The sequence below is a fragment of the Acomys minous genome, assembly GCF_964271855.1.
Source record: "Acomys minous genome assembly, chromosome: 2".
Lineage (NCBI taxonomy): Eukaryota > Metazoa > Chordata > Mammalia > Rodentia > Muridae > Acomys > Acomys minous.
Window position 1 is genome coordinate 33197649 of NC_140484.1, and position 13772 is coordinate 33211420.

General features: G+C 43.9%; 1 protein-coding gene across 6 annotated transcripts in view; it reads right to left on the reverse strand.

Annotated features, from left to right (window-relative positions):
- The window catches only part of SMARCA2 (SWI/SNF related BAF chromatin remodeling complex subunit ATPase 2), a 170673-nt gene that overhangs the window by 131855 nt on the left and 25046 nt on the right, over positions 1–13772 (reverse strand). For all 6 annotated transcript variants that reach the window (XM_084758050.1, XM_084758047.1, XM_084758049.1 and 3 more), the window contains 2 exons: positions 11840–12292; positions 2845–3100 (listed from right to left, as the gene is read on the reverse strand). In XM_084758050.1, the coding sequence (XP_084614176.1) occupies positions 2845–3100; positions 11840–12292 (709 nt within the window). The remainder of the gene's footprint in view (positions 1–2844; positions 3101–11839; positions 12293–13772) is intronic.

Here is a 13772-nt window from a genome sequence, read left to right on the forward strand (position 1 = left end):
TTCTGAAATGCACACAATTAATACTATTTATACTTGTTTTGTTTTTTGAGATAGGGTCTTGCTATGTACCTTGGCTGGCCTTGATATCATGAGCCTCCTCCCACAGCCTTCCAATACGCTGAGATTATAGGCAGGAAGTACCATGTACCACCATTTAAAAGGTACTGGTAGATAGAATTTTTATTAATATAGAAGAACAAGTTTGATAAAATGGCTTGGTGAGGGTAAAGGTACTTGCCACCAAACTTGCAACCCTGGGCTTAATAACCAGAAAAAGAAAAAAACCAACTTCCACAGCTTGTCATCTGACATCCACACTTGTGAAGGTAGCCCAGATGTGCCAAGATAGATGGATGGATGGATGGATGGATGGATGGATGGATAGATAGGTGAATAAATGCAATAAAAATTTAATATAAGAAGATGATATAGGTTACAAACTTCTCATAGGTTGAAGAGGCTAAATGGTACTACTTAATACTTTGGAAAACAATCCACTTAAACCTACTTAATTCTTTGGAAAACAATTCATTTAAACTCACACTTCTGAAAATGGTACTAAGGAGAGCCCTGTAATTAAAATTCTGGCGACAGTGACAAAACAAATTTAGGAGCCCATAAAGCAGTTTACATGCACACACACGTGCATATCCACGCACAAATACATGCACACGTACACGCATGCACACGAGGCAGAGCAAGGCAGAAAAGGCCAGGTGTTGCACAAAATGTCCAGCTACAGAGAGTGTCTTCCGAGGGTAGCTCGCGTGAGCTAACAGAGCCTCTGACATCTTTGCACCTGGGCAGGGCTAACACAAGGTAGAATTTCAGAACAACCACATGTGTTGCAGTTATTTTACCAGTATGGCCTAATAATAAACATTTTACAAATAAACAAAATACAATTATTACTATGTCAGTATATTCTAACCCACTAGCAATCAATCAAGACACAGACACCAGTTATATTTTAAAATAGCCTTAGTTAACTTGGGGCAGGGCAGATATTAATCCCCTAAACTACTTCCCATAGTGGGGCTTCTAAAAATTTCTATCAAGCTATCTCCCATCCATAACCCCATATACTTGCTAATGTTCTTCATCTGGGTCAGATCTCTATACACGCCAGTCAGTCACGTGCTTCTCCTCCACCTAACCCATGGCAGCCTTCCTTCTCCTCTCCTCTGGTCTCTCTTCTTCCCAAGACTCTCTCTGTCCCCCCCCCCCACCACCACCTCGGGCCGGGGACCTTAGCCATGTCTATCCCATTTACCCTGCCCAGGTATGGTGGCATTTTATTGGTCAAACAGGTTAGGCTCTTAGGCAAGGTAGGTCACAGAGACAGCGAGCAGTAATTAGCATCAGAATACATCCAACCGACCTCCAACACACATGCTTCTGCTCTTCCTTATCCATCCATGCCCCACCACCACCCAGAAGTTACTTATGACTTTCTTCACTCAACAACATAAAGAAGATATCACATCTGAAGAGTTTTTCTGCCCAGACGTCCTTACGATTGACTTTATGACACACAAGTATTTATCTAAAAGACTCTGCCTGTCCCCGATGATGCTCAAGACAAGCTGGGAATGACAAAAGAAATGCTCCCGATGAGGACTAGTAACAGAAGTGAGAAAATGAAGTCATGTTTCCCTTCTAAAAGGTGACCCACGTCCAACACCGGGACGCCTCCAAAACAACTCTGCAAACCAGCTACTTCACGATGAGCTACAATGCTTTTTAACAAAGATTAAGATAACGTTTTAAACAAGAACCCAAACACTGCTTACATCCACTTTTCGTTTAATTCAAGTAATGCTGGGAAAATAATTGATGCCAATATTACTGAAAGCTTCCAGAACAAATTACCTACATTTCCCAGCTTTATTAAAAAAGAAAAAAAAGAAAGAAAGAAAAGAAAATTGTAGTATTTTTAACATTTAAGTCACAGAAAAGTGTGGTAACCCATCCAAGACAACAGAGTTGTTACTGGCAGAGTATGCTTCCAGACAGGTTATATAACTCAAAAATCTTAGTTTTGTTTCATCTCAATCCTTGCTGCACTTGGGTGTTTCATGGTTGTTAACCATTCAGCTGAAGGGCCTGCTAACTAAAGCCCATGGGCCAAATTGTGTCCATAGTTGCTTTTCTAAATAAAGTTTTATTGGAACAAAGCCAAGTCACCATAGTCTATGGGTGTTTAAAAAAAAAAAAAGACAGAGCTGATATCTGTGCCTAAGACATATGTCCCTGTAAAACATTACATGTTTTCCATCTGGTCCTTTAAAGGGAAGGTTTGCCAATCCCTAATTTAGATACAACTGTGTCAAATCAGGTGACAAGCGCCTGGATTAGGAGTTTAACTTAGGATCCCATTTGAAGACAAATACGTAAGTCTATCCCTAAATCTGGGCCAAACTCTAGACTAAAACATTATACCCAGCTACACGGTATGCTTTTTGGTACCATGAGCTGGGAACACAAACTGACAATGGAGGATAATCTATTTGATGATCCCAGTGTGAGATGACACGCCCTGAGAGTCAGGAACTCTAGGCTGGGCTTTTGATCTCTATATTCCAAGAATCTATCAAATGGATGGGTAGATAAAGGTTTCTGACCAATGAGAAAAAAGTCACAATCTGTGCAGCTCAGCAACACCTATGGTCCCACACAACAGCATGTGACCTTTCTCTAAAAGTGTTCTGAAATCCCTGTCAAAGCAGGAGCCCTCTCTGGCCTCTCTTCACTCCTCCTGGTACCCAGTAATGCAAGGACACTGTCCCATGAGGCATGTGACGCCTGGCCCTGGCCATGACCCGGCTAAATCACAGGCTATACCTGTACTCTCGTTCCTGCAGGATCTCCACGGGGTCCAGGCCTTGCGGTTTCTGGATGGGGCTGATCCGGCTTTGCTTCTGTTGTAGCTGCAGGACTGGAGATGGCTGCCCTGGGGCGGACTGTTGCACCGAGGGCCCTGGCACAGCTGTGGCTGTGGGCTGAGCAGCAGCTGGGGGTGCAGGCGAGGGCCGGCCGCTGGGTGCTGGTGCTGACAGCTTCTGCGGGGTGCTCTGGCCACTTAGCAGCAGCTCCTGGCCTGTGAGACAATAGGGACATAGGCAGGACAGGACAGAAGGAAGGACACCCGCTGACCATGCCTAGCTCCTCCACCCCTGAGCCACCACCGAGGGATGAAGGCCACCAGGGTACCAAACACCAGAGAGCAGACTGATGAGGGGTACAAAGAAAGAAAAGGAATAAAGGGTAGGAGTGACAGAGAAAAAGTAACCTCGCATGTACCCCACAGGAAAATGGCATGCACTAATGAATATTGTCAAAAATATCAAAAAAAAGAAATGACTCCTAGTTGTAATAAGTCAAGGAAATGACAAGCTGGTTTTTAATGCCACATTCTGTTTGTTTGTTTGATTTTAGAATCACAGGTGGATTCAAACTTTAAAAAAGAGTTCTACAATGACCAGATGCAATGGTTGTAGCCCCACAGTCTCACTTTGCAGACTGCTGCTGCACCCCTGCAAAGCAGGCCTCTGTCTCAACAGCTGGTGCAGGCTATGGGATCCAGCACCCAGGGTTAAAAGAGCTTACTGATCTGCTGGGAACTAACAGAGCTTCACGCTTTTCCTTAGTGGTTCTGAAAGATGATTTCAGGCCTAGTTACAGTGAATCCCAGGAATTAAATCTTAAATTACACAATAGTAAAATACTTCTAAAACTATTCGATGTCAGAGGTAAAATACACTCATTCCCCCACCCCAAAATTAGCAAATATTAAGATTAAAGAAAGCTTTTTCTCTCTCTCTTTTATTGTCAGATGATTGCATGCAATCCTCGAAGCTCAGCACAATTACAGGAGCACACCTGCAACTCCAACATTCAGAGGTAGAAGCAGGAGAATCAAGAGTTAGTGGCCAACGTGGGCTCTAGGAGACCTTGTACCAGAAAATAAATCTTTTAGTATTGCTGATTTCAGTTTCAGCCATTTTTCTGCATTAAGCTTTGGGAATTTCACATAACTGTCTGATACAAATCTAAACTAAGAAGTGCCTCAACTCTTCTCCAGGCCAGGTCTCGGTTTCCTTAAAATCAAATATGATTAGTGGAGCTACCAGATAACTTATAAAAAATTTTTTTTAATGAAGGATCTTAGTTAGCAGATGTTAAAATCACAAAAGCAGGCATTCTTCCAAATATTTCCTATATCCTTCCAAAGGAAAAATATAATGAAGCCGTTAAGCACAGAAATCATTGTCTAAAACTTCAGAGAGGTGCAAAATTAACCATACAAAGGCATGTATTATGGAAAATGGAACATATTCAACTTCTGACAAATGCCATTTAGAGGACTTTAGTGACAATCGTAACAAATCCATAAGCAGACATTGTGACATGAGGAATGTGGAAAAATATTGGAGTACTGTGTGTGTGTGTGTGTGTGTGTGTGTGTGTGTGTGTGTGTGTGTGTGTGTACACAGATACCTCTGTATTTCCCAAACAATATAGCCCTAGAAAAAACATTTTTGGGGGGTCCCCTGCCCCAGACAGGGTTTCTCTGTGTAGCCTTGGCTGTCCTGGAACCAGGCTCTGTAGACCAGGCTGGCCTCAGACTCACAGAGATCCACCTGCCTCTACCTCCCTGAGTGTTGGGATTAAAGGTATATGCCCACACTGCTTGAATAAAATGTTTCTTAAGCTAATTTGTAGTCCTGGTCTTTCTTGGGAGTTGATTAAAAAGAAGTCCTGGGGTGAAATGTATGGCCCTGTATTTTTATATCCAGGATGTACCATCATATGAAGATTCTTTTGCCAACTAAATTGTTTTTTTTGTTTTCTGAATGGGCTATCCTTAACAAAATACTTATATCTTCAGTACATGTTCTATTTTAACTTTTTTCATCCATATTTAGATTAAAGCCCAGGTTTGTTAAGACCTGGAATGAGTTATGTGTGTGTGTTGGGGTGGGGGGCAGGATTACATACCTTTTCCTAGAGGCCTTTAAGTTAGGGAACATTTTTTTTTCCTTTGCATTCGTATATATATGACTAGTCAAATGACAGAAGATATACATTTCTCACATTTCATTTTTAATTACATGTATTTATTTGTGGAAGGAGAGGGGACATGTATCCCAAAGTGCATGTGTGGACATCAGAAGACAAGCCCCAGGAGTCAGTGCCTTCCTTCCACCAAGTGGGTTCTGGGAGCCAAACCCAGACGCGGTGGGAAGAGCTCTTACCCGCTGAGCAAGCAGAATTAAGTGTATCAAAAGCCAGGGTCTCAGCACACTAAATGGTGTGTTTATTGCTTTTCGATCCTCAAAGTACAAATGCTTTTTATGAGAAGAAGATTTGGTTGTTATTGGTAAAACAGTATCACAATAATGACTTTAAATCTCACTGTCAAAGCCTGTGCCCTCTTTCCTAAGTTCAAAAACTGACTAAGCATCCCAGCGTACAGCAACGGTGACACCCATTTGTTTCGGTCCTCATCGCTTCACCAACTCCCTTCCACACCAAGACCGCCTGGAGAACGGAGGCAGGACACAGAAATCTACTGGCCTTGAGGTAACTATTTTAAAAACTGTATTTAATCAAAGAAAGATTGTCAGCTGGTCGGTTTTGTTTTGTTTTTTGTTTTTTGTTTTTCCCTCTGTATATCCCCAAGATAGGTCTGATACTCCTTGTTAACCTTATCCAATGACTAAATATAAAGACATCATAATCTGGTGGATTCACTCATTCAACCCAACCACAGATCTACATATTCTCACGTCAGGGCCTGGCAAGCACTTGCTCCCCCTCAGAGGACCCCGGTTCAACCCCCAGCACCCACATGGTATCGAACGAACACCTGCAACTCCAGTTCCAGCCGATCTGACACGCCTTCTGCCCTCTGCAGGCGCCAGGCATGTACCTGACACACATGCATACATGTAGGCCAAACACACATCCACTTAAAATAAAATAGCTCTAAAAAACTGCCTCAGCTCAATCACCCACTGGCTGCTTGAAGCTGACCAAGTCCCCAAGTCCTATGATGTTTCATCATCTGCAGAAACGGGGAGGATGATATTCCCACTCTCGGGGAGTGGTCATGAGGGTTCAGTGAGATGACCTGACCACATGCTCAACCTTTCATCTTTATTGACCAAGGACAGGGAGAGAAAAGTCTAGTGAATTACTATAAGGCACACAACAGAGAACCCCATGATGAAAGAAAGCCCTTCCAGAATTTAGGTACCATATTAGCTGGCAACTTAGGGGGAGTACTCTTTTCTGGGGCAAATTTCAAAACATTTCTGCGGGTCCCATAAAGCAGCACAGATAATCCGTAGGTCAGTGGACTTGTCGTGTGCACCCTGCCAGTTGCTATCAGGGCTACTTCTGAGCAAACGCTAGTTCCTAGCTAAACACAAATTTTTTTACTGTGTGGGTCTGTTTCCTCCTCTCTCTGAGACTGACCGTATAAATACTTACAGAGACCAGGAAACTCAGTTTAACTTCCTGCACTTACTTACGTTCAGGATGCGAGCCCCATCTAGTAGGCCCTGTGCCTGACCTACAGGAAGTTTACAAGGGCGCACTAGACTCAGGCCACAGAAACTGCCCACTGTGCACCAAACACCTGTGGCTAGCTACCTAAGGCTTCTCCCTACACCTTCACACTGAACACAAACTGAATTTTTAGCTTATCTCTTCCCCTCTCTCCAGCAAGGACAATTTTAGGCTTTTGGTCAGTGTGCAAAATGCAATTCTGCTTCAGCCTTTACCGTAGGAGTCACAGTGGCTCTGCAGAGTATGGACCAAGCACTGCTTGGAGTGGGAGGGGTCTTCAGGGCCCAGAGGCCACCCCATCGCATCGGATATGAAGCAGCAGGGCGACAAAGGCACTAAAATACCTACGCCTCACCTGACAAGGACTTCAACTTTCAAAGCCCACTCAGCACACAAGGTGGTCATGCAAATCACCAGTGCATTAAGCAGAAATGTGATTTCCACCGGTTGAAAAAAAATAAATAAGTCAAGAGTATTTAAACTGAGCATGTCAAAAAGTTTCAGATGTCTCCCCCTGCACACACACCCTAAAAAGAGGAGTGAGGGGACAAGCATTTAAGATGGGGGGGAGGGGGTGGACACTTTTTTTTTTCTACCGCCATAAGGTTATTCTCTCACCTTCCCCAAACCACAACTTCAGTTCTCATTTTTATTCTGCTTTAATCCCTAAAAGGAAACAGGAATCAAAATGAAAAGAGAAATGTGCCTTGGCCTGCAGTGTTGCCCACAAGAGCAAGGACAAAGCTGTGCTTGAGAAGAGGCTGGCCGACACAGGCTGCCCCGCCCCTCCCCAGCCCCCAGCCTTCTCTGTCAGGCATACTCAGTGTATCTCAGGGTATAGTCCGGCATCCTGAGGCAGAACAATGTCACTTCCTGTGAATTCTAGCTCTGGGGCAGAGCTCTGGGGAAGACCAACCCTGTAAAGCGTTCTCTTTGCTTATTAAGTACACTAGGAAATGAGACAGAAGACCGATGGAACAATGGAAACAAATGTAACTACCCCCAGGAAGTGCATGCACTAAAATGTCTTTTTCCTGAAAGATTAATAGGATTCACAAACAAACATGCTTTAAAATGGGGGAGGGGGGTATTAGTGTAAAATATAAAAAAGTTTAAATTTGACTTAAAAGAACCTTTCCATTATTTAGGCTTATCCCAAATGCCTATTAAAATTAACCTTTATCCTGTGAAGTGCTCCGTTCCATGAAATCAGATATCTGCACAAGGATCAACACTCCTGTCACCAGCAGGGATGGGACATGTCGCTCTATTTAGAAAGAGCAATTTCTTTGCCTCTTTCACCCATGTTCTCCTTGTCCACTTGGCCAGAAAACAATATCTTCCCAAACATTTTCATTTCTTAGTAAGCATGTCAACTGGGACATACAAAAGACATGAGTGGTCCATCTGTTGATAGGGATGTGATAAGGCAGGAACAGGCGAAGAGGCGAATAATTAAGAAGGGCACCTCTTTTGAGGAAATGGCCCAGAAATGCAGGCATAGTTAGCTCAGCAGACATTAGTTACATGGAACTGCAGCTTTTAAGTGTCACCACTTCATTCATCCCCATTATCTGAGCCTTGGGTAGAAAGGTTTCTCAAACGAGAAACTCAGCATTTTACCGTGTTCTCGTTGTGGAATGTTTTCTTGCTGTGTCATGGTCATGTATAAGCTGCTGATGCCTTTGGAGGCCTATGGCATGGCAGGTGATACCCCAAGCCAGGCTCCATGCATTGTGGACTGTGTTCATGTGACAACATCCCATAATGTTACCTCTTGAGAGCTTCACTTTGTTCCCGCCTCTCTGCCCAGCTGCCAGCTATCTTGATGTGACCAGCTGGCCTCTGCGTAAAACCCAGTTGTTAAAACCACTCATGCACTAAGATGAGGGAAACGGAGATGACCAATTCTGCCAACAGTCTGTCCAGAGTAAGACTGGAACCAATCTGTGACAGGACGATCTTCACTCTTCAGACACACAAAGAAAGAGTTGAGGCACCCCACATCCTTTGCAGAGCTTTCCCCTGGCCTTGAGAATGTGGGTCGAGAAGGTAGCCTCTCGGGGGAAACAGTGAAGCACATGAGTATCCCAAGTCACAACTGCGGGGGTCTGGATCTGAACGCTCTCCATGCTGCAGAGATGGGATGTGTGCCAAGAATGTTCTGGAGCACAAACAAGCGAGCAGCTTCTCAGTGGGTCTGAGCTACAGACACACAAACATGTTCCTTCTATTTGGCCGAATTCCCCAGAGCTTTAAGTTGTACAGTTTAAAAATCTAGTGGGGGTTCAACTTGTCATTTCCCTGCATGGAGTTTGGGGTACCCTTTTCTGTGCCATACTGTTGGTCCCATATGATCCTCTATCTATCCTAAAGGCTCAGAAATCTGGGTCTGAAATAATATATTTTTCTTTAAGAATTCGACTGCTAAACTGACAGTGCCGGTGCATTGGTGCATGCTTGTAACCCCAGAGACAAACAGAATGCTACAGGCACAAGGATAGTCAGGTCTTCAAAGGAAGAATGTGTCTTAAAATTTACACACACACACACACACACACACACACACACACACACACACACAAACACATAGGAGGAAAGAAACTCACAATGCTATTTTCTAAATGTTTGTGTCTCCCCAAATTTCTATGCTGGAATCCAAATCCTCAAGTAGATGATCAAGTATTAGGAGGTAGAGGAAATTAAGCCATGAGGAAAAGCCTCATGACTGAGACCAGAGGCCATGTGAGAGGCCACAAAGAATTTTCTTGCCCCTGGCATTGTGGAAGTGTATATAGTACAGGTGCCTTCTATGAGCCAGAATGTAGGGACTCAGCACATGCTAAATTTGCTGACATCCTAATTCCGGAAGCCTCAGCCTTCAGGGCGATGAGACACAGTTTTCTGGGGCTTCTGTTTTGGCTTTAGTTTTATGATAGGGTCTCATGCATGCCAAGCTGGGATTCAAACTCAAACTATATACCTGAAGACGAAAGTGGCCTTCTGACCCTCCTATATCTACCTCCAAGTGCTAGGCTTCTACAGCTATATGCCACAGCTGGCTTAATACTCATTTTAATGGCTCATTAAAAATTATTTTGTGTGTATGTGTGGGCATGCGGAGATCAGAAGGAAACACGGGTCTCCTCATCTATCATCCTCTGCCTCATTGCATTCCCTTGAGATCTCCAACTGAACACAGAGCTCGGCTGGTAGCCAGCACCAGCACCAGCAATCTTCCTGTCTCCCTATCAACCCCTCCCCTACAGCATCCGGATTAGAGGTGCACACAACCACACCTGATTTTCACACAGGTTCCAGAGACCTGAACTCAGGTCATCCTGCTTGCACAGCCAAGCCCTCTTACCAACGGAGCCATCTCCCCAGTAAAGAGACTCAATTCTAATGCCACACCTACAACAATAAGAGTTCATCTTCCTGATATCACTATTTTATTGTAAACTAAATCTATCAGAAAAAGTAACATGTACTTAAAAATTAAAATATCTAAAAACAAAAACAAAAACAAAATAATCAATCAGAATCCATTCTCCTTACCCAAGTTCCTAAACCTAGGACAAATGTCCCAAATTCACTGTTCTAACAGTGTTTGGTTTGTCAGTTTGCCCAAATGAGTGGAAGCCATTCATAGGAGACAGTATCAGTGTCTGGGGAGCACCACACTCCCCACACTCCTAAGCTAAACCATAGCTGTTTATCTAGTTCTTTTTAAAAACGTGATTGACTGATTGATTTGATTTGATTTGATTGATTAGGGAAGGAGGTCATGGGTGACATAGCATGCATGTACAAGTCAAGGGACAGACAGTTTTATGAAGTCATTTCTCTCTTTTTTTTTTTTATCTCTATGTAGGTTCTAGGGATAGAACCTGTAGTCAATCAGGCTTGTGGGGTTAGCTCCTTTACCACGAGCTACCTTGGGATGCATACTAGAGATGCCACCTCCATAGAAGAGCTCTCTAAGCCCCTTGTACCTCTGATTTCTAACAACATGAGCAAGCCATGCCTCCAAAACGCCATGCAGAGGACTACCTCAACTTCATCTGCTATGTAACCATAGCTCCTGAGACACAGGCACATGTGAATCTGTTACCCTGCTATGAATATATGTTACCAATGTTTCTACCATGCAAAGCCTATTACAATGGCAGTAATAATGAACATATGATAGGTTTCCATACCTGCGAGTGTCAACTCTGTGAATTCAATTAGCCACAGATATAAAACACTTGGGGGAGGGTTACTTCTGTATAGAGTGGGTATAGACTTCTTTTTCTTGTCATTATTCCATAAACAATACAGTATATCAACTATTCAGATAGTATTCACATTATAGTCAATATTTCTCCTAAATAATCTGCAGATGATAAAGTATCCAGAAAGAACATGCATAGCCCAAATGCAAATGTTACACCACATTTCATATAAGGGACTTGAACATAATGGCTCTCGGTATCCGCTGGGGTCCGAGAAGCAATCTGCTTCAGACACCAAGGAATGACTGTAATTTGAAGGATAATCACACCTGGGAGAGCTACTTTATATTCTCATGCCAGGAACGGCGTTGCGTCCTCTGAGAAATTGGGAAGCAACTTCCCTCTGAATGGTGAGAATTAGATACATGACCCCATCTCCTTGTGGCGCTGTCAGAAAACTCCAGTCATATTTGAAGCTCAGCCACAGCAACTGTGGGGGCTACTGTGGGCTCTACATCCCTGACCTGGATTCTCGATTCTTTTAAAATCTTTCCCAGATTTCTGCGTCTTTATTTGATTTTTTTTTTTTTAACAACAGGTCTCATCAAATGCATAAATGTTATTCCAACAGTAAGGGTAAGAAATAAATAAGTCAACAAGTATTGAAAGACTCTGTTGGGGGCCAATATGAGCAGGGAGTTCTATAGCTGGATGCAGAAGATACAGGGGTTCCTAAGCTGGAGTATACTGATAGGCTTTCAGACAACCTTGTACCTCTTAAAAAAGAATGGAAGATCATGGGAGGCTGTGCTTATGTGCTTTCTCCCTAGATTCCCAGCTTGCAGGAGGGTCTCTGAGACGAAACACTGCTCTAGCATTCCTCAAAGCAGGAACCAAGAATCTCAGCCAATCTCAATGGAACAGGAAAGGTATGGAAAAGGGTTCAGCCAGCCCCTGGTTTCTACCAACCAAGCGCTTCTGTGTGTGAGAGGCTGCTTATCCAAGCTGGCCCTGAGTGATAGCCATTTGGTTGTGTATGAACCTACCAGATGGTCTATTGTAGCTAACAATAGCTGGCTGTTGCGGCTGCTGTTGCTGCTGCTGCTGCTGTGGCTGTGCCTGCTGCTGAGGCGGCTGGGGCTGCTGTTGTTGCGGTTGAGGTTGCTGCTGCTGCTGCTGCTGCTGCTGCTGCTGCTGTTGCTGCTGCTGCATGCCAGGCAAGGTCCTTTTTCCCTGGACTGCAAGCTGCAGTGTTTCAGGGAGGGGCTGGCCCCTGGCCAACATTTTGTAAGCTAGAATCTGAGCTCGAAGCTGATGCAGCTGGACAGGACTGAAAGGCGAGGGACCTCTGTTAGGCTGGTTCATGGCCTGCAGATCTCCTTGGATGAGTGGCCCTGGCTGGCTCGGTGGCATCTGCGGGGGCGTTGGGCCTGCTCCAGATATAGGGCTGGAGACGTGCTCGGGGGCTCCCAAAGGAGATGGATGTGGTGACATATAACCTAAAATCAAACACAAGATCACAGGCTATATCGGACAACCCTGAGAAAGAGGTAGTCTTGATTACTCTAGTAATTTTCTAGTGCAACACTACATGATAGGAATTTAAGATATGACGAAGTTAACAACTGCATACAACTTAAACGTTTAGACCATAAGACAGTTTTTAATCTATAATTTAAAACCATTTAGTAGGTACATTAAGGAGATCAAAGAAATAGGTAAAAGTAATTTTATAAGTTTACTTAATATTCATAAAATTAGCACTTTTTAAAAAAGAGCTGTTTTGTGTTCTTTTTTACCTAATAGGTGTTTGACATCCAGTATTTCATTTCACAGAACATCTTAATTTCTCTAGCCACATTTCAAGTGATCAATAGCCACTTGTACCCTAGAAGGCGAACTGTTAGTGGCCGTCCCACACCTGCAGGAACGACAATGAAGGGCAGTATTCTACGGCAGAAGTCCTTTAAGCTACTCAACAAAATATGAAGAGGTCTAACGAGGCACTGTGCAGAATAAACACTGTCTTACGAAGAAATCAAGCATTATTCAAGTCGATTATCATGCAAGCTGTGACTAACTGGCAATTACTGGGGGCCTAGTGCTGCAGTCACCGCGCGATGACTGTGCACAGCATCTCGACCGAGTCTGTCCAGAAACAGGCTGAACTCAAGGACTGAATGTAGGTAATTTATATGGGAGGCACAGGGACACTGAGAAGAGCATGGAGAGGTGATATATGGGAGGGAAGGTAGCCAATAAAAAATGCATTACCAAGCCAGCTGTTGCAGCAGGCCTTGAAGATTAATCCACAGCAGAAGCTTTGGGATACAAGATAAATAAACTACCTACAATTATTCCAGGGAAGGAATGAAGAAGCTGGGGTATTCAGACTCCTATAGTGTCCGTCACTGGTTTAATCACTAGCTGTCACTAATGCTCTGGGGGTCATATGTGTTCAGGACTGTTCCACTGTCGGTGAGGCAACTGTCACCAGACCAAGGTGAATCAAGATGATGATGCCAGCCAGTGGACATCAGGCAGGTAGGCACAGAGGTGACAGAAGACCAGAAGCACATAGGGAGGTGTACACTGCTCTATCCATCCTTAGGACAGCCCTCCAAAGTAAATGCTGGTAGCTCATATTCTAAGGAAAGGCTGTGCGGGCGCCCCAGTGAGTTACCCGATGCCTCACAAGTAAATCTTGAGAGCTCAGGCTTTAAGTCAACTCTGTCCTGGCTCCCAATGCATGCACCCAATAATCTAATAGACATTTTGTGATGTCAAATATTTAAAATTTCAAAGGTCTCCAGGCCTTTGAATCACATGAAAATGGATATCACATGAAAACGGAAGTCACCAATTTGGGTTTTAAAATACCAAACTGAGGGGATGGGCGATGGTGGCACACACCTTTAATCCCACTACTGGGGAGGCAGGGGCAGGTAGATCGCTGTGTGTTTGAGGCCAGCCTGATCT